General features: G+C 41.0%; 1 protein-coding gene across 7 annotated transcripts in view; it reads left to right on the plus strand.

Annotated features, from left to right (window-relative positions):
• Nucleotides 1–13,552, plus strand: part of LOC112572374 — a 53,305-nt gene extending 39,753 nt beyond the window's left edge. For all 7 annotated transcript variants that reach the window (XM_025252016.1, XM_025252023.1, XM_025252018.1 and 4 more), the window contains 4 exons: nt 14–130; nt 1,677–1,901; nt 7,625–7,851; nt 9,167–13,552. In XM_025252016.1, the coding sequence (XP_025107801.1) occupies nt 14–130; nt 1,677–1,901; nt 7,625–7,851; nt 9,167–9,806 (1,209 nt within the window). In that variant the 3' untranslated portion in view covers nt 9,807–13,552. The remainder of the gene's footprint in view (nt 1–13; nt 131–1,676; nt 1,902–7,624; nt 7,852–9,166) is intronic.
• The last annotated feature ends 4,904 nt before the right edge of the window (nt 13,553–18,456 follow it).

Genomic DNA, 18,456 nt, shown 5'->3' on the forward strand with positions numbered 1-18,456 from the left:
TGATATCTTTCAGATTCCACATAGTACCACAGTGTCCAGCAACATGAGCTCGGCGCGCCCCCGTAAGAGCGCCAGACGTCACTCTGGAGTCCAGTCTCTCCCCAGCACCAAAGTGCCAGGAGTAGTAAAGGTCAGTGCCTGCAATATTTTACTCTTTTCCTTCACCTGTGTCTTTAAACTTTCTCTTCATTCTTGCCTGTGTCCTCAGTCTTACTGTTCCATAAACTTTCTCTTCAATCTTTATTTTTCTAACCGGTGACTTCATGTCATAGTGTCGACCCAGTTCATAGAGAACTATCTTACAGCGCCGCGTGATCAAAATGATGTTATACTTTATTTTAACATGAAATGTACAGGCTGTTTTCCTTTCAATGTAATCTCCATCATCGTCGGTGTAATCGTTTCTATCACGCGAAGTTAGTTCTCCTTGCATTGTTCATGGAGCATTGAATGTTACTGCAAAAGCAACCGGTGGTGTCGGGTCCGTACAGTATCTCAGTTTCTCAGTTGATTTTGTTTTGGTTTTGTTACTAAAAACCAAAGGACAATGCGAAGAACATTGGTCGAGCGTTCAGCTTGTATCACAGCAATGTTCTCGAAATTTATTTCTCATCTGAATGTCAGACGTTAGCAACTGAACATTTGAAGTAAATGACAGGTCTTAGACGTTTCTGATAGCACGTGCACAATCCATTTTATCATGATGATATAGTGGATAGTTCATGGTGCAGCTGCATGCTGTTATGCCTCCTTGTGGGCGTATTTGTGTTTCTTCTTCTGTTGTTGTTGTTGTTGTTGTTGTTGTTGGAATCGTGCGCATGAATACATTGCATAAAGAAGATACATGGGGCTGTCCTTATGTCCTTGTATGTTCTCATGCACAGGCGGCTCTAGGGAAGCGTAATCAGTTGTGACGTGATTTAACACTTTAGCAAGAACTTGTGTATTCCTGCCCACGCCATGGGTTCGATTAAATCTCTGCGTTTATTTTCTCCCCTTTGCACATGACTGGATCATGGCCTTCTTGTTATTACATTGCTGTCTGTCTCTGACATCGGCAAATATCACCTTAATCGTCGGTATTACTCTCAGGGTTCTGCGAAAGCATGTTCTGTGTACACGCGTATATAGACCCCCGTTTTCTGTATGAACCTCTTTATCGGCCACTTGATTACGAAAATGCTAATCGTCACACATGACAGTCAATTAACTGCCTTGTGCAAGAAATTGTTACTGATGGATGAATGCAAGCTCCGGTATAGCACCGCCTTGGACTCAAAACAAGAAAAAGTCGGAGACTGATGCCACTACTACAGAACCACGTCAGCTTTGTTGGGAAAGAAGTTCAGTGAACTTTGTACAGGTAGTGGTTACTCTTAGATGTATTATTCGCTCGGCTGCTTAGAGAGGATGTGCGAGTAAAAGTAATATAAAACTTTCTTTTCTTTCTTAGATATTACTCAGAAACCTACGATGGGAGAGATCACTCGATATTAATACAAAACATACGATGGGGCAGGTCATAGTTGATTTTTTTAATCTAAAGAATTGGGCAGCACGCGCGCGCGCGCACACACACACAAGGTATGGTTGGACAGAAAATAAGGTCACTCGTAGGGGTCTGATCATACACACGGAAAATTTACTTCATGAGAGTACCTTTTTGTCCTTTAAAGCCAAACAGTGATGAGACGTCCTATACAAAACTGACAACTTCCAACGCCAACGGCAACCACAGCGGCAACAGTGTGGTTAAGAAGCGCCCAGACAGCGGAATCGTAGTCACCTCCTGCTCTGCAAGCAATTCCAGCTCCGAGGTCATGCGCGAACCAGACTCCGATCTCGCTGACCAGACCGAGTGGATCGCCACCTCCCTAGAGATGCTGGAACAGATTCTGCAGGTAAGTCTTAATGTGCATCAGTCGTTGCATTAAAGTGACCCTGGGGATCATCAATAAAGTTGTATTGTAACCCCAGTTGGTCACACTGTTCATTTTCCCTTCGTCCTTTTTCATGATCTTTAAGGAAAAAAGTGATAAAATAACGTTGGTGGAGGCGTGCAAAGGAGTTGTCTTGAACGGCTGTTCCTTCCAAACAACATTATTACAGAGACCTATAAAAATTGTTTTACCACTTTTTAACAAAACATTCAAAACAGACCACAATAAGTTTTTTTTTCCAGGAATTCATGTCAAAATGATTAATGTTTCATGCAACAGTTAAAGTTCTACCCAACAGAAATCATCAGTTTGAGATGATAAGTGATTTGTTTATTCCTTACTTTGTCCCGCTGGTGCGTAGCCTTGTGAAAGCCGGACACTGTTAAGGCTTTCCACGCTTGACTTGGAATGGAGAGTTCGCCATATACACATACACACAATAAGCTTGCAGAGTTTGAGCTTTTCAATTATTGGCCCAAGGACTTCGTACCGGGCCACGGGTAGGCTTCACAAGTACGTGACCCTAAAACATAAGGGTGTTTGAAAATGCTATGCGGGAGTTTTTATTATATGCGTCACGTCCTTTATTTTTCCTGCTCGGGAATATGAGTGAAATACTGAAAATCAATAAGCATAAAACTAAAGGGAAAGACAGATACACAGCTTGCAGAGACCTGTTTGTAAAAACGGCTGGACTACAGTGCGTTTAAAATGAGTGATGGCCAGACACTCGACTTATTTCTTTATTTTTCACAATACATGTTCAGCTGTCTAATGGTAGTGAGCGAGAAGTGACATGGCAGAAGAGTAGAGTTTTGTTGTATTAGCTGGTCTTAATAATGCACCTAATAACATGCAGCTTAGTTGTTTGCCATTATCTATGTTTGACACACACTATTTGTTGTATATTATTTCTTTATATTTCTATCTTTATATTTCATTTAATTCTACGAAAGGTTACTTAGTTATGCACCACGTATTTGACCTTACATGATCTTTACATGACATTGGTATTGTATTATGTTCAGTGACATTAAATGTAACCTTGGAAATCACAAAGCTGTTCGCATCAGCCTAGGGGCCGGTGCACAGTTCCGGTGCCACACCATTGATTTCCCAATCAGCTGGTCGCGCTTGTATGATTAAAGAGAGTCTCGCGGCAAACACGGGAGGCGCCGTCGACGACGGGTTAAAAAGTTTGTGTGACGGGTTAATGATTGTGTGGTGGGTTAATGATTGTGTGGCAGGTTAAATGACTGTGTGTAAACGTTAGGACCGTGAGAAGGCTGTTATGAACAGAGTGGGTGGGGATACGATACCTGCGGTTCAATACCCGTGTGGCGTGGCTTACTTGCCTAGTTTACCAGCGGGTGAATAGACTGGGTATTATTTTTGACCCCGTAGACTGCGTAAAGGATTAGGGGAGAAGTGACGAGGGAGAGGTGATGGGCACCTGAAACACTCTCACTCAATGTTGACAGTGCAAGGATCGAAAGGTTATGAGGCTATCTTTAGCTTTACTTATAGGTGGGGAGGGCTATCGGACTTGTTTGTGAAATCATTTTAGTGAAGTGTCAGAACATTTGCTTACTTAGCCATACATCTTTGAAATGAGATGAGTGACAGTTTGCAACTAGTGAATTGTAATTTAGATAGACGAAGGGTTTGATGAATACAAGAGATGGGGCAAATATTAATAATCATAAAATACGGTTCATTTACTTAACGTCTTTCTCCGGCACCAAAGCTGGGCTCAGGGCGCGTGACATGCAGAGAACGAGAACACATCTGTTTAGACGTCTAAGCACTTTCAAAACATAATCGCGTAAGATAAAGATGGTATAAAATGATGAAGAAACTTTCTTTCTCTGTCTCTCTCTCACACAAAAAATGCGCGCATGGCACATGCTCATTCTCCATTTCTTATTTTTTTTCATTATTATTCACAGTTACTCTCCATAGCCGAGTAAGAATTGTAGGCAACTTCATAAAGAAAAGGGCACCTTTATCGAATAGCTCTTTTCTTTCTCTAATCCCCCTCCCGCTAAAGAGATAAGCCCTTGAATTTGACACGCTACATCAAACACAGAGCGAGTGGGATCGAGTCACAAAAACGCGCCTGGAGCCGCGCTGGTCGTGCTCAGGTGTCATCAGGTGATCAGTCGCAGCACGTCAGCCTTCACGGTTCCGTTCCCACCGGTGACAGCATTACTAGAGCAGAAACATCCCTTAGTGGCTGTCCTGGCCATCGCCAACGTCATCGGCGGCCGCACCTTAACAGTAAAAAGGGACTACACACATATAATAACTGTATAATCATTGGTATCTCCTTGCACTTCTGTCGTCTGCAGAAGTTTAATTAGTCTCCTGCTGTTACCGTTCTTGGCACACACCAAAAAAAAAAAATGTGACAGCAATTTTGGTCACACCTGTTGTGCTGACAGAACCTGTTTCATTGCTGCCAAAAGCCTCGATTCTGAAGGCGAGAAAGCTCTCACCCCACTCCCTATTCCATTACTGTGTGGATCATAAGGTCAATGGTCGCATTTTTTGTGGATGTGAAACCGGTTGACAACACTGGCTTTTGACCTTTTTTGTGTACACCTGTTTCCTCCCCTGCTTTACCCTTCTCCTATGCTGCGAAATGACCGCTTTATAGAAGCGCTTTCTAGCCAGCCAGCCGTCGGGGAATATTCTTTTCAATGCACTTTGCTTGAAGCGTTTGTACAGTTCAAAGGGTCAAAGCAGACGACAGCCACCCCGTCACGTTCACGGTCATTTATTTTGCGATCAAAGATTGCAGAAAACATGGAACACATCTGCGAGCTAGCATGTCAGTTTCTGAGACACGAGTTTACACAAGAAAATGGATATGTGTAGTAAAGAGATTGGAGGGAATGTACAGGTCAACCAACTGAACTATCATATTTATAGTTATTTGATACTAAAGAAGGGGACTGAATTCTCCCGTGAACTCTTCAGACTATAATTGTACTGTCAACTTTGGTTCTACCACTGTACATGAGTGGAACTCATTCAATGAGTGGTGTCATTTAAGTGAAACACGTGTTCTAAGAATGGGATGTGCGATCAGTTATCGCCTCTGGTTCAGTATGTCGTGTTTGGATGCTTGTTCATGAAGCCTCTTTGCTAACAGCTTATTTTCGCATCTTTCTGATCATTTTAGCCCTGTGCAGTTATGCCTTTGTGTAAAATTTGTTTTGTGTTAGTGGCCACATAAAACCCTTAGCAACATATCTTGTAACGAGTTAAAAACTTATAAATAATGAAGACATTATAAAATCACCGTTTGTCCTATCCTCATCAACTTTCACTAGTATATTTTTCTTCTACAGGAAGGTAGCAGTCTTTAACTAGATTTTTCCTAGTTTTCAGTCGGTCGGTCACAGTAAGGCCATGTCGGCATAAACAGTTGAGAAATGGAGAGATTTTAAGGGGACGAACAGCTACTCTCCTACGCAGAATTATTTTTCACATCCATGTACAATGAAAACAGAAAGCCAGCTCAATGCGCTTTAACACCAGCAATCAGCTGCCTCACAGACACACACATTAACCACTCCCACTCCCATACTAACCACCACCACCAGCTGCTTGATTAAATTATTCCCAGACAAGCTTCAAAAGTTTTGCCATTGCTTTAGTTGGATAACCACGTGCTGATGACGTCATTCTCCCGCCTCCACACCCTCACCGTTTAGGTTGCTGGTCACGAGTGACTGTTCTGCTTCACATTTGGAGAACTCTAGGTCAGTTTCGATCTTCACGATATACAGGAGACAGACCCTGCTGAGCTGTTACATGCAAGCTACTTGTCTGGTGATGACGCCATACATTAAAAAAAGGGTACAAGGGTACTTTCCCTTTCAAGTCAACCTGTCGTCAGTGACCTCCCTTGTTCCCCCCATTCGGTGTCGCTCTCAGTCGAGCCCTTTGTTCCCTGACGTTCAGCGTGAGCGCCATTAGCGGGTGGAGTCGTTACAGAACCCGAAGGAACTAACGTAACGACAAAGTAACTGCTTTTTGATGGAAGTCATAAGCTGTAAACTCGGCCAAGCGATCGATTTTATGTCGACAAGGGGAGGTAGATTATTCCTGCTTTTTTAGTAGGCGGGCAGTGGGAGGTACTCGCCAAGTGGAGGCTTTGTAAAATACACGTAATGGCAAAGTAGCTGTAAGGTCACTGCGAGTCAGTCCAGGTCACGCTGACTGGATTCCAGTCGTGAAGATCAAGCTTGAAGATGTAGCAGGATAAGTGATCTTTTCTTCGTCTTCTTTTTATCCGGGGTGGTCAGTATAAGGCCCTTTACTGACACAGTAATGACGATAAGGTCAAAGGTTCCTAGGCGCTTCCTAGCACGTTCTCTTATCAAATTAATCAGCCAGCCAGTCTTTTCATCCAGCGGGAAAATGGAAGGTACTCGGTAATTTAGTCAATATATGCTCTCTTATAGACTGCCAGACTGTTCGCTCCTTTTTCTCGTGACAAACGATTTGCCAACTTAGGTGTCTGTCGTTTGGACACGGGTACACGAAGCATTCAACTGTGTAATCAAATCAGTGCCCCCCACCTCCCAAACGTAAAACAAATGGAAGAGGTGCGAGTGGAATGGGGAGCTAAGGTTCTGGTAGATGGTTAAATCTACTACCATTTCTTTACAATAGCTGCCTGATGTGTTCTACAAATAATCTCTGCAGAACAAACAAAACCGACACTATTAATGTAGCTCTAGACCAAAATTCTCACGACTCTAGTTTTAATGGTTTTTGTCACAGTCTAAATTTAGGGAGATCATTGCAAATTCACTGAAGAAATCCTTTCTCAACCCGATTCCGGTCCACCTCTTGATGACTTGATGATTTACTCTCATTATCAATCACTCCTTGTCTACTAGTGCTGTATCCTCGTTGTTGAAGCTCCATTTCTTAAGCCACAACCTACTTGAACCATGTCAGTGCCTGTTTTTAAATCATTGGATCGTGACTGAGATACTACGAGTGGTAACGACTTATTATCTGCTTTCGACGGGGTTAACATCTTGTCCAGGTCCTGCCTGACAGATCACATCTAGTCAGTGGTTATTCTAAGCACAACATCTTCGCCAGCTTTTTTGAAGAACATTGTGCCTTAATGCTCTCTTCTTGAGACTTTAATTCACTGTGTACCTACAGCCACTTCGTGAAAGCCTGATGTCCATCAACAAACTAAAACGAGTGACGACAAACCGGAGGTCCTTTGTATGGCCTCTGCAAATAAACTGTGCCGTCTACTACTTTTCTCTGGGGTGAACGTCTTCAGACTTTAAGCGGCTCCACACGGGGGAATTCGCTGTACATGAGAACACAGGCAGGCCGCAACCTAATTTAACGTGCCCAAACAGCATCAATCAAGAACTCGCATTTCAAATCATTAAAGCAAGTCCAGAGAACCATTAGTTGTTTGTTTTTCTTTCAGTCCTCGTACACGTTGTAGACTTAGATATCGATGCCGGATGTTCTTTGTAGTTACACGGCTGTCTTTTGTGAAAAGGGTTTATGTTGGTGATACAACTCCCCCTGATCCTCGCCGTCTGTTTATTTCTCTGGGAGTTGGAGTGATTCCACCGGCTCAAATGACTTGTAATTTGTTGGAACTATTTTTAAAAAAAATTTTACTTTTGCAGGTGCGAACGGAGAGTCATGAAACAATTAAAAGTCTGGTAGATGCCATTACTGCCGGAAGTACTTCAGACAAACTGAAAGCGCATGCGTTGTACCGCTGGGTGGCGAGTCAGAGTATGGCATACTACAAGAAGTGCACTAGCGCTAAGCTTAACTCACCGACAGGAAAGCTCCGCCAGCTGGCAGAAAGGAAGATTTCTTATGCAACACTGTATCAAGAAATGGCCAGGTAAATTTTCTCCTGAGAGATTGTTTTCATTCTTTTAGCTGCATACACATTTGTATTTAAATTGCAAGTAATAGTGAGTTTAACGAGTAAAATGGTAATATGGTAAGTTTAACTAAGAATGTATGCACTTCGAGTAATCTAGCCCAAATGCACAAACTAAATATGGATTGGAGTAGCGGGAAAATGTGTCCAGATATGGTTCCCGTTAGCGACTCGTTCAAGAACTGAGTATATAGCAAGGTAATGAACTATTAAAAGTGTACTTAAAGCGGACAACAAAACGAGGACACAATGTGCACTCAGCTAAACTGCTAGACTAAGGGTTGTCAGAGATATAGTGAGTCTGCTTTTTGCAGGCTGGACAGATTCACATGGAGATCATGCACGCACGAGCGCGCGACGCGCACTCACCCACCTACCCACACACACAGAGGCATGCACACAAAAGAGAGAGAGAGATTTGTATGCATCGTGATGAATATTGAGCTATCGACCCCACAGCTGACATGCCGTGCACTTTAAAAGAGCAGGAGTGACGACAGCGGCTGGCCTGCATTATACCCGTCTGGTGCTTGAGGAATCGCTTCCTACTGACCTCTCGTGTGACCTGGCCAGAGCTCACTGTACAGCGGGCCCGCCCAGTCGGCACGTGCTTGTTTCCATTTTCTCTATGTCCGTACCAGGACACGTTCTCGTGTTCTGCACATCGTCAAGCACTCTCACAAACCAGAGTGCTGTGTTATTTACTACAAATAATTTTTTAATGATTATAATTAAGGTTATTCACTATTAGGCTATTCACACTAGTCATAGGTATTCAAAATCTGAGCAAACAATCGTTCATTTGTGTTGTAGAAGTCTTCACACAAAGTTTTAACTCTGACACCTTTGCTCAAAGAGAGATCATAATTCGATGTAATTCTGGTACATTTTACACGAATGTAGTTACACCTCTCTCTTTCTCTCTGACTTCTAGTGAGCAAACATAGCAGACGGCGGACCGGCTTTTTCTGTGTGTGTGTGGAAGAGGGTAACTTTTGTGGCTATTTCTGTGAAGAGAATGATTTCCTTGGCATCTCTCTCTCTTCCTCTTTATGAGGTCGTGCTGAGATACGTGGACGATGTTTAGAAAAGTATATTGTATAAACAGGAAAATATTACTTCTGAAAGAACAAAATACAAAATTAAAATACTACTGCGACAACTTTAGAAAAGTTTCAGACGACTCAAGAAAGTTTTTATTTAACAATATGTAAGTTTGGTAAATGTAGGAAGACTGAAAATGATACATTTTTCCCCATCTACCTCCTTCCAGAGCCGGTGGCTTGAAGTGCGAGAAGATCGAGGGCTACGCCAAGGGGCCTGACTACAGACCCGGCACGACCCTGACCGGTAGTAACGCAAGCACCTTCAGGCACTCATGGAACGCCGTTCTTCTTAACGGCCACTACCACTTCGTGGACGCCGGTTTCGGCGCTCTGCCGTGCAAGTTCTTCGTGGAGCACTACTTCCTGACGCCTCCCGATGAGATGCGCCTTTCACACTTCCCGCACGAGAAGCGATGGCTACTGATGACGCAGCAGCACCTGGCGCTGCCCGACTTTGAGGGAACACTTAAGACCTGGCCCACCATGTTCGCTTTCAACATTCGGCCGCTCAACATGCAGTCCGTGCTACGCTCCTACGACGGCCGCCTAAGCATCACCGTGCTGCTGCGCAACGTGGCGGTGTCGCCTCAGCTGGAGTACGTTGGTCCAGGCCACCCACAGGACGCCGAAGCTCTTGCCTTCAACATCGACCAGGAGATCCGCAACGTGGACAACGCCGAGACTTTCCATCTCAACCTGGTCGAGGAAGGGACCTACTACTTCACGCTCATGGTGCACGACCTGGAGGACGGAGAGGATATTCCGGCTTTCCAGTACCGGGTCGAGTACCGGGACGAGCTGCTGTAGCGACAACTCCAGCCTGACTGGATAATTTGGGCAAGCCTCTTGCACGTGTCTCGAATGTGAAGCCTACTGCTCGCGATGGAAAAATTGAAGTGCTGCATCAAGTTGGAGCATGGATGTGTTTTCCGGTTAACGCGCATGATCATCAGAATAATAGTCTAGCAAGCGTGTACTGAGAAGAACGAAACGCATCCACCCTCCTTTCAAACAAATGATGTTGATCATCTTTAAACCCGAGACAAGAGTTTGTCTACACAGCTTACAAGCACCTCTTCAACTCTTTTTTTTTTTTGGGGGGGGGGAACATTCATAATCAGACATGTTAACAATTAATCTCTCTCTCTCTCCTTTTTGTTATGGAATTTTTTATGGCTTTAGTGTATATACAAATCAGAAATGAAAAACTGAAGATAAATTAGTAACGAAAACCCGGATCTGTACGCCCATACGCGTCTGCATCACAACATCTCAAGAAAAACGGCGCAGCGCTAATAATGAATCTCATTGGTATGGACATAAATTTTGAAAAGAAATCTCACGTAATCCCGACAGGAGAATACACTTGTACGTATGAGCTACTTAGAGTGGATCAAAGCAGTAAATTCTTCTCAGAATATCCCTTTCAAAAGCCCTTTCAAGCAGACACTAAATGAAGCTTGATGAGAGTATGCAGTGGATTAGTTTTCACGTAAACACAGAACAGGCACCAGGAGAGCGAGCGGGAAGTCCAGACCATAAACATAACGAACTTCGAGAGATGCTGACGTGATCAAGGGGTGCAATCCCCTGTAGTTGCGCAGTTATCTACCCATGATAAATTTCGCTTCCTATACTGTGAGCTTATACCATAAAACAAACAATATAGTCTGTTCAGACTTGGAAAAGAAATTGATTTAGCTATGGTGAAAATCCCTAAAATAATTATAACAACGTAGCAAAGCGTTCTTATCGCGAACTACAACGTTCCCTGGTGGCGACTTACTTTCCCACCACCGAACGAACTCTTTTAAGAGAAATATAGTGCTAAGAGAGTGGATTATCCTGTTATCCACACTTCATGCTTTCCATATGAAGCCACTTTCTCAAAGTTTCTTTCATTCGCTGGAGGATTGCCAAACATCGTTAACAACTGCAGACCATTGATTTAAAGCCTATTATAGTGTCAATGGTAATGGTACCTACAGCTTGCCAACTGAAATTTACCACAAGTATCTACAACAAGGATACGGGGTGATGTTTCCAGACAGAATAAACTTTGGTTAGTGAATTAATATGCCACCGTGTTATTGTGTTTTCATAGTAAAGTATGACTTTTGTGTAGGTGAGGTTTTAATAACTAGATACACGTGAAGAGGCAAGTTGAAAGAAAAAAATTATATTTATTGGTACAAAACATGATCGTCTTCTATTTGATTTAGTCTGAATTTTATTTTTCAGCGCTTAGGTCTTTGAGGTAGGCTATTATTATTATTGGGGTTGTTTGTTGCTGAAGATTACGCATATATTATTACGAGAAGTACGTGTAGAATATGAGTGCCTGTTGATATTCCTGCTGCATTTTGAATATGTAACGTTGTTCAAGCTTTATTTCCGAAGCAAAAAACCACTTTTAAAATATGGTACTTAGAGACATTTAAAATGATATTGCTGAGAGTCACACAAAAATTACAGGAAAACACAAACTGTGATGGACGAGGAGTGCTTTTTAATTGTTAAAACTTGAGTTGTTTAACTGTATTTTTTAAATCAGCGATTACTAATGCTGAAACTGATAAGAGTCAGCACTAATAACCTTTTCTTTCACAGTCAAGTCCTCGGAACACTTCCTGACTACACATGCAGGCATTTCTTACACCACTTTACCAACTACCAAATTCTAAAACTGTAGTAGCCAAAGGACACGCGTATTGACGCTTTAAAGTAAGTTTTAAGTTTGATCCACACACAATAGTACACATCTTAGCACCCATAACATACGTGACATCACATGTGTAGCGGTGATGATGATCTTGAAACATATTTCTTTTGTGAATGTCTGTGACACTTTTGTTTAGCTTAGCTGTTGTCTCGGAACGTAGCAGAAACAGACAGGATTCCTAGAGTGTAGTTACAGCAACGTTGGTTTGCGTCAAATAGTGCTTAGCTCGTACACACTAATTAAGGAAACCAATTTGCATATGGAACTGGAAAAAATCGCATATGCTATAATCCTAAATGCAGTGCTTATTTTGTGAATAGTGCTTTTGTGCTTATTTTTAGCCATTTTGCTAGCTATATAAAATGAGTTTTGTCAGCAATGTACATGTGTAATTACTTTCTGGCTTCCTGTTCGCTATTTCGTATATAGGCATTCTTTCTTTCCTATGGTGCAAAAATCCATTGTTGTGATACATATGTTATTCTCTAATCCGTCCGAAGTCTTCAAAAAACTGGCAAGCAGACCCACTTTTACTGTGGCTGGTCGAGTATGAAAACCCTGTCTACACACTAAAACTCTTATTTTTCCATTATATCCTGGTCATATAGAATATTTAAGCTCTACAATTGTTTCCGATTCGATTCTTGGATATAGTTGTTCCTACCCACTTGCCTTTCTGTAACCGTTAAAGCACTTTGTGAGATCGATCACCTGGTCAGTTTGTCTGTTAGAGTTGTCTGTCATTTTTTTCATGTTGTAATGGCGGATTTACCTTGCCCTTCAAATCATAACTGCTCCACATGTATTTTCATTTTACTTCTTTGAAAGCACTCCCGTCCATGGCCCAGAAGGTTCATCCTCATACTGTCAAATAAAGATTGTAATTCCGTCCACGAATCTCAAAGATTTTAAAAAATATTTTGGGTCCAGTAAATATTCTGCTACAGTAAGGTGCTTTTATGTATGTATTTTTTTTAATTCGGATAATCTTCTTTGTAACATAGCCTTGAGTCAAATTGTGGCTAATGTTACAACTCCGTCTGTGATCAATCCCCTTTAACGTTACCTATCTCAGAATAAGTGACCTGCTCGTCAGTCCGCTTATACCTTGTTATGTTATCATGAATGTTCTGTCAGCGAATGCCCCAGTGTTTGTTTCAAACCCCTCGGTTGTACGTGTAGTTTACTTGACGATAATCTCTCCATGGACTTCGCCATTTTGTGTGATATTTACATCATTACGTGGTGAACTCTTCCTAAATATCCTAAATATTTTATTCTCCTTCAGTTTTTGAAACAGAAAACATGCGTGAACGTGTTTCAAGATAAACATAGAGGATAAAGTGATTGATTTGCTGTCACCTTCCCTTGTAATGTATCCGACAATTTAAAAAATTGTTTTCAGAGATATACCACATACATTTACCGGTTCATTAAAAAAATCAAAATGTTGCAGTAGTTGCTAAGAGATAGAAAAATATGTTCACACATCCATGTGCAATGAAATATTTCATCGACGAAATAATTTTTTCTTTTATAAAATGTTGCAACTCCTTAAAAAGATCTTTAACCTTTCAAACAGCTGCTAGAGAATAAGTTGTGTGAAAACTGCTTATATAAATATTCAGTTGAATTATTTAAGCTTATCTGTAAATATGGCTGCTATTGCTGTCTTTCCCTTTTGTGAAATGCTATGTATACTCTTAGTTGACATCATGAACACCATGTCATGGCGTCTTCATCGTCTGACCAAAATCAGTATTATACATGTAAAGGAGAAGTGTTGCACTTTCATGGTTTGACAATGTAAAATTAAAAAGTATCGTACTGATTTGTTTTGTGTTTCTGCGTGTGAGTGTGTATTGTAAATGCAGATTATAAATTATGATTTGAGCCAGTACCGTATTAGTTGTCATAGCCAAACAAGGGTACATTGGCTGACTTGTCTAAGGGACGCAAATCCTTCGAGTACAGAAGATAACACCCCTGATAGCCTCCCCGTTTTCACTCCAGCTCTTGTCTTTTCTCTTTTCCCATTCACCCTACATGCCCATTTGTCTGTTACATTCTCTAATCCGTATGGTTCATTTAAGAGACTTTTTAGCGGGGGAAATGTTCTTCTCCCTAACGAGACAATATTTTACGCTCGCAGTAGGTACTCCACCCCACCCCCTTTTTTGCCATGATTTAAAAAAAATTAATTAACCAGACATGTCAGCATAAACCTGTAAACCAGTGAAACCTTTGTGTTGTGAGCAATTTTTTCTCGAGGTTTGGGGGTTCTAACACTTTATTTGTGCACTTTATGGAGCTTAAATGGGAAGTGAAGAGCCTAACACTATCTCTACCGTTACCTCTTACAGTTTCCCTACAGATCAGATTTAACTGTAGTAATGTTCAGGTTCTGCTTCAAAATGACGAACCACCGCGTTGCCATCGGTAATGACTCAATTGTTTCTAAAAACAATATATTAGTGGCACTTGAATCACTACGGCTACGGAAATCTTCATGTGATAGGGTTTTGTTTTTGTTGTTTTTTTTGTTTGTTTGTTTGTTTGTTTGTTTGTTTGTTTGTTTGTGTTTTTTTGTCGTGAAACATCTGAAGATTCCATTAGCTAACATAGAGAGATTGGCAATGATTTGTTTAAAAACTGAGATATCGTTTGTAGGTTGTGACAATATGGTACAATAGAAATGACTGGTAAAACAGAAGGTGTCAGTCGCGATAAATGTCAAAAGGGAGGCAATACCACTATTTCTATCCAACCATAAATTGTGGATAAGTGTAGCCTCCCCTGGATCACGTTCTTCGCAGTTGCTTCCTCTTCCACGATGCTTTCCGAAAGAAAGATGGATTCAAAAAAATATTGCAGAGAGAGAGAAGAAGAAGATCTAGATAAACGGGTAGCTCAGTAATTAAGTAGCTGAGACGCTGCTTTTGGTCAACCTAGGAATTCTAAAGAAATTCTTTTAAACGACACTAGAGTTTTGCGGATAGTAGCAAGAAAGAGAAAGTGATCGTTAGTTGTTGGGTACGGAGATGAGAAAAACCGAGACAGGCTTTTTTAAGGATCCCAAGATAATTCGTTGAGAAAAAAGGAAGAATATTTATTTGTGAAGCGAGTAAGTAATAAATATCCTTTTATCTCTTGGTACTTAAGCTAACATTTATATGCAGTTTTCCTTTGTTGCCTCATCTCTCTGTGCTATCCACTGATAAACAGTTTTAGTTATGGAATCTTACTGGAGATATATACACTGCTTCGGAAAGTAAGGATTGGAACCTGTGTGTTATCATCTTTCACCTCAAAAATCCCGAGATCATTGTCTAGAACCAAATCTCCCGTCTTAAACACACTGGAACGATTATTTGGAACCATCACTCACTTCAAAAACCCTTGGACATTTTCTTGACCTTGACCTTTCACCAAAAATCCCGATTGTTTAGGATCATCTTTCATATCTTATAGATTTGGGATAGTTCCTAACCCCCATATCTTACTTTTCCAAGACATGGGATGATTGTCTAAAACAACCTCTCACTTCTCTAAGATCATGAGACAATTATCTAGAACCATCTTTCTTCTCAAAAAACCCTGGTATGATTGCCTAGCACCATCTCTCAGTTCTCAAAAGCACGTGGACAGCTTGGAACAAAAGACGATGACAATCTTGCCGCGCGTTCCTCTGAGCGACTCAACACTCTTTCATGGCCGGATCGTGTCGACATCAATTATGTCTGCCTTCCGCAGCTGCAACTTCAAGATGTAACCACATCTACTGCTCCACGTTCCTCAACTCTTCGTGGGGAAACTCCTGAAAGCATTAAAGGGAGGCAAACATTCTTGTCAACTTGTGTCTTCTCTTAAACCAGCCGTCACCTCCTTTGTTTTCAACAGTTTTACCTGGAATTTGTAACTGTTGTTCTGTCAGCCCTCACATCCACAATTCTTTCCATTCTCTCCTCTGGTCTCGCTCTGGTTTATTCTCCACCGTTTATTTTCTCTTCCCGACAAGGGCAGCGTTCGCAATAAATCGCTGAAAACTGCTTTGCTCCCTCGTCAGACTAGTGTATCCCGCAAATTGCCTGTTTGTCTCGTAAAGAATGTTTTTCTTTCTCCTTTGTTTGTTCAGTTACGGACGCGCTTAAGAAACAGTTGCTTTTGTCAGTTGTTTTCCTTTTGGTATCATCATTAAGCTCCATTTTCCACCTCCCACCTTCATCCCCTACCTCTAAAACCCTCCACCGCCATCATGTACACTCTTTTCTGTCCTTCTGTTGATCTCTACTTCTGTTTGTGTTTTTCGTTTGTTTGTTTTCTATCTTGTCATAACCTGTCATCCTTTGTTTCTCCTTCTGTCCTTCTGTCCGTTTTCGTCTGTTATTCAGTCTTTTCCTGAATATTTCTGATTTTTTAGTTTTTTGTTTTATTGGGGTTTTTTTTGTTGTTTGTTTTTTTTTTTTTGGTTTTTTTTTTTTTGTTTTTTTTTTGTTTTTGTTTTTTTTTTTCGCGCGCAAGTAATATGATTCGCATTTCGCTTTGTTATTCTTTTTCTTTGCTTTTTTGTCTATAACATTTGTACCTCAGCTTCTTTAGTGTCATACAATTTTTTTTGTCTTCCTTCTCTTTTTTCCATAATAATAATAATAATCATCATCATCATCATAATCATCATTATCATCATCATCATCATCATCATCATCATCATCATGTAAATGGTAACAACTGAAGCAAAAGGCAAAAAAAAAAAAAAAAAAAAAAAGTGCCGCATGGGGGTGAGATCCGAATCGCGCGCGCACCCTAACAGCGGGAAGTAACGCTCACCTAGGTCCGCAAGAGGCATACCACTGGGGCCCCCCTTTGGGTTGTATCGGTCTCGCAAGGTACACCGGGAGTCGACGGAGGGGTCTGTTTGTTCAACATCCCTATCGGGCCGCGTTGTTTTGAAAACAAATATTTTAGGGCCTCCAAATTAGCCGAGTTGTGGCTGGGCCCCGCAGCTCGCTAGTCTCCAAGACTCGGGCTGGCTGTCGATGAGCGCGTCGATAAAAATGACATCAGGGTTGGAGAGGAGAATAGCGCTTATGCCTAGCCCTGAGTTTTCTTCAACACCCGTGTCTCTTATTTGTCCTCGGTCATGCGATTTTGTTCTTCTGGTTGGTGGTAGACAAATCGGCCATAGCGGGTTGACAGCTTTCCAGAGAAATATTCAGTTCAAACGGTCGAAAATCGTGGAGCTCATCAACAACGGTCTTACCTGTGGACCACGAAGCTCTGATCTCACTTGTTTGCTAGGTTGTTGACGATTGACTTGGGGAAGCCCAGTGATATAAACTCTTAACCTCCCCTCACCTTCGTTTGGACAGTGTGACAAAAAATAAAAAAGAACTGTTCTAACTTATTCATCAGTTTCTTGTATACCGTATTCTTGACACATAAAGTCATTTTGTCAGTTCAGTACTGCACACAACCAGAACATTATTCTAGCCACAAGAGATACTTTATATAGTGCTTGTTATATATCTTAACAGTTTTTATACTTTGGATAAGATACTTAGTATATTGCATTCATGCTTTTTAAAAAAAAAATGTATATCCATTATTTGATTATTCCACATCGTATAAGATATAAAGAAAAATGCCAAGTATTAAAACATAAAGTATCTTAAAATTGAATAATTAATACTTGAATACTAGAAATTTTTTCAATAAAAATAAGGATAGGCGAGGCCTCATGGACACATGGTTACGAGGGAGAATAGCAGTTGGGAGATGAAGATCCACTCTTTTAATATAGGTGTTGAGTATATGTCAGGGCAGTTTTGCTTTAAAAATAGTGTAAAATAAATAAATAGTGTAAAATAAATAAAAAAATAGTTGACCAACTCTACACGAACTAACGTTTCGGTTAAGTTCAAAAATTATTTAATCAACGCTTGGTTTGCTTGTGATAAAGGTTGTCGGCCTGTGGTATGTGTGTGAGAGAGAGCATTTGTAAAAAATTTATTTGCACCTGATGGTAGGTTTCCATAGAAGAGTAAGCAGTAAACATCAAATGTAAATATTGTAATTGCTAGGTTTTATGCTTCTTGTAGAGAATTTCCTAGTGAAACGTTTGCGACATCATTTACAATAAATTTGGAGATTAAAGTGCAGACTTCTATTTCAACAGTTTTCAGCAGCATGACATTCACACCACTAAAGCATGAGCACAAACAAAAAAATCCTTTCGAGGAACAACCCCTGATGTGTTATGTATGCTAGTTTTATGTACAGCTGATCACTGGGGATGAAGTCATGACAGATAAAGAAATTTACAATCATTATTACTGAAATCCTCTAACTGTACTGTGTGCATAATTTTTCTTCGTCATGGTGACCTATCACATCAAACCTAGTTCTAAAGACTGGTGGAGGCATAGCGGAAGACCATGGCCTAGTTTGGTTTTATTATTAATATTATTATTGTTGTTGTTGTTATTATTATTAAACAATGTATAATGGGGCGCTCGGGCACCGGTATTGATCCCCACAATATCCACCAAACAAAATATCAGGGGGCTGCTCAACCTGTCGTACCCCGGGAGACTAGTCTCCATTTCAGAAAAAAAGACAGATAAAATAAGATAAAATAAGTTAACAGTGTAAACGGGCACCTCGCTTTCCCTCTTTACTCGGTATATTGGGAACCTGGACAGAGCGCACATAGCTCAATCTTCAAAAAAAAACAAA

Source organism: Pomacea canaliculata, linkage group LG9 (assembly GCF_003073045.1).
Source record: "Pomacea canaliculata isolate SZHN2017 linkage group LG9, ASM307304v1, whole genome shotgun sequence".
Taxonomy (NCBI): Eukaryota; Metazoa; Mollusca; class Gastropoda; order Architaenioglossa; family Ampullariidae; genus Pomacea; species Pomacea canaliculata.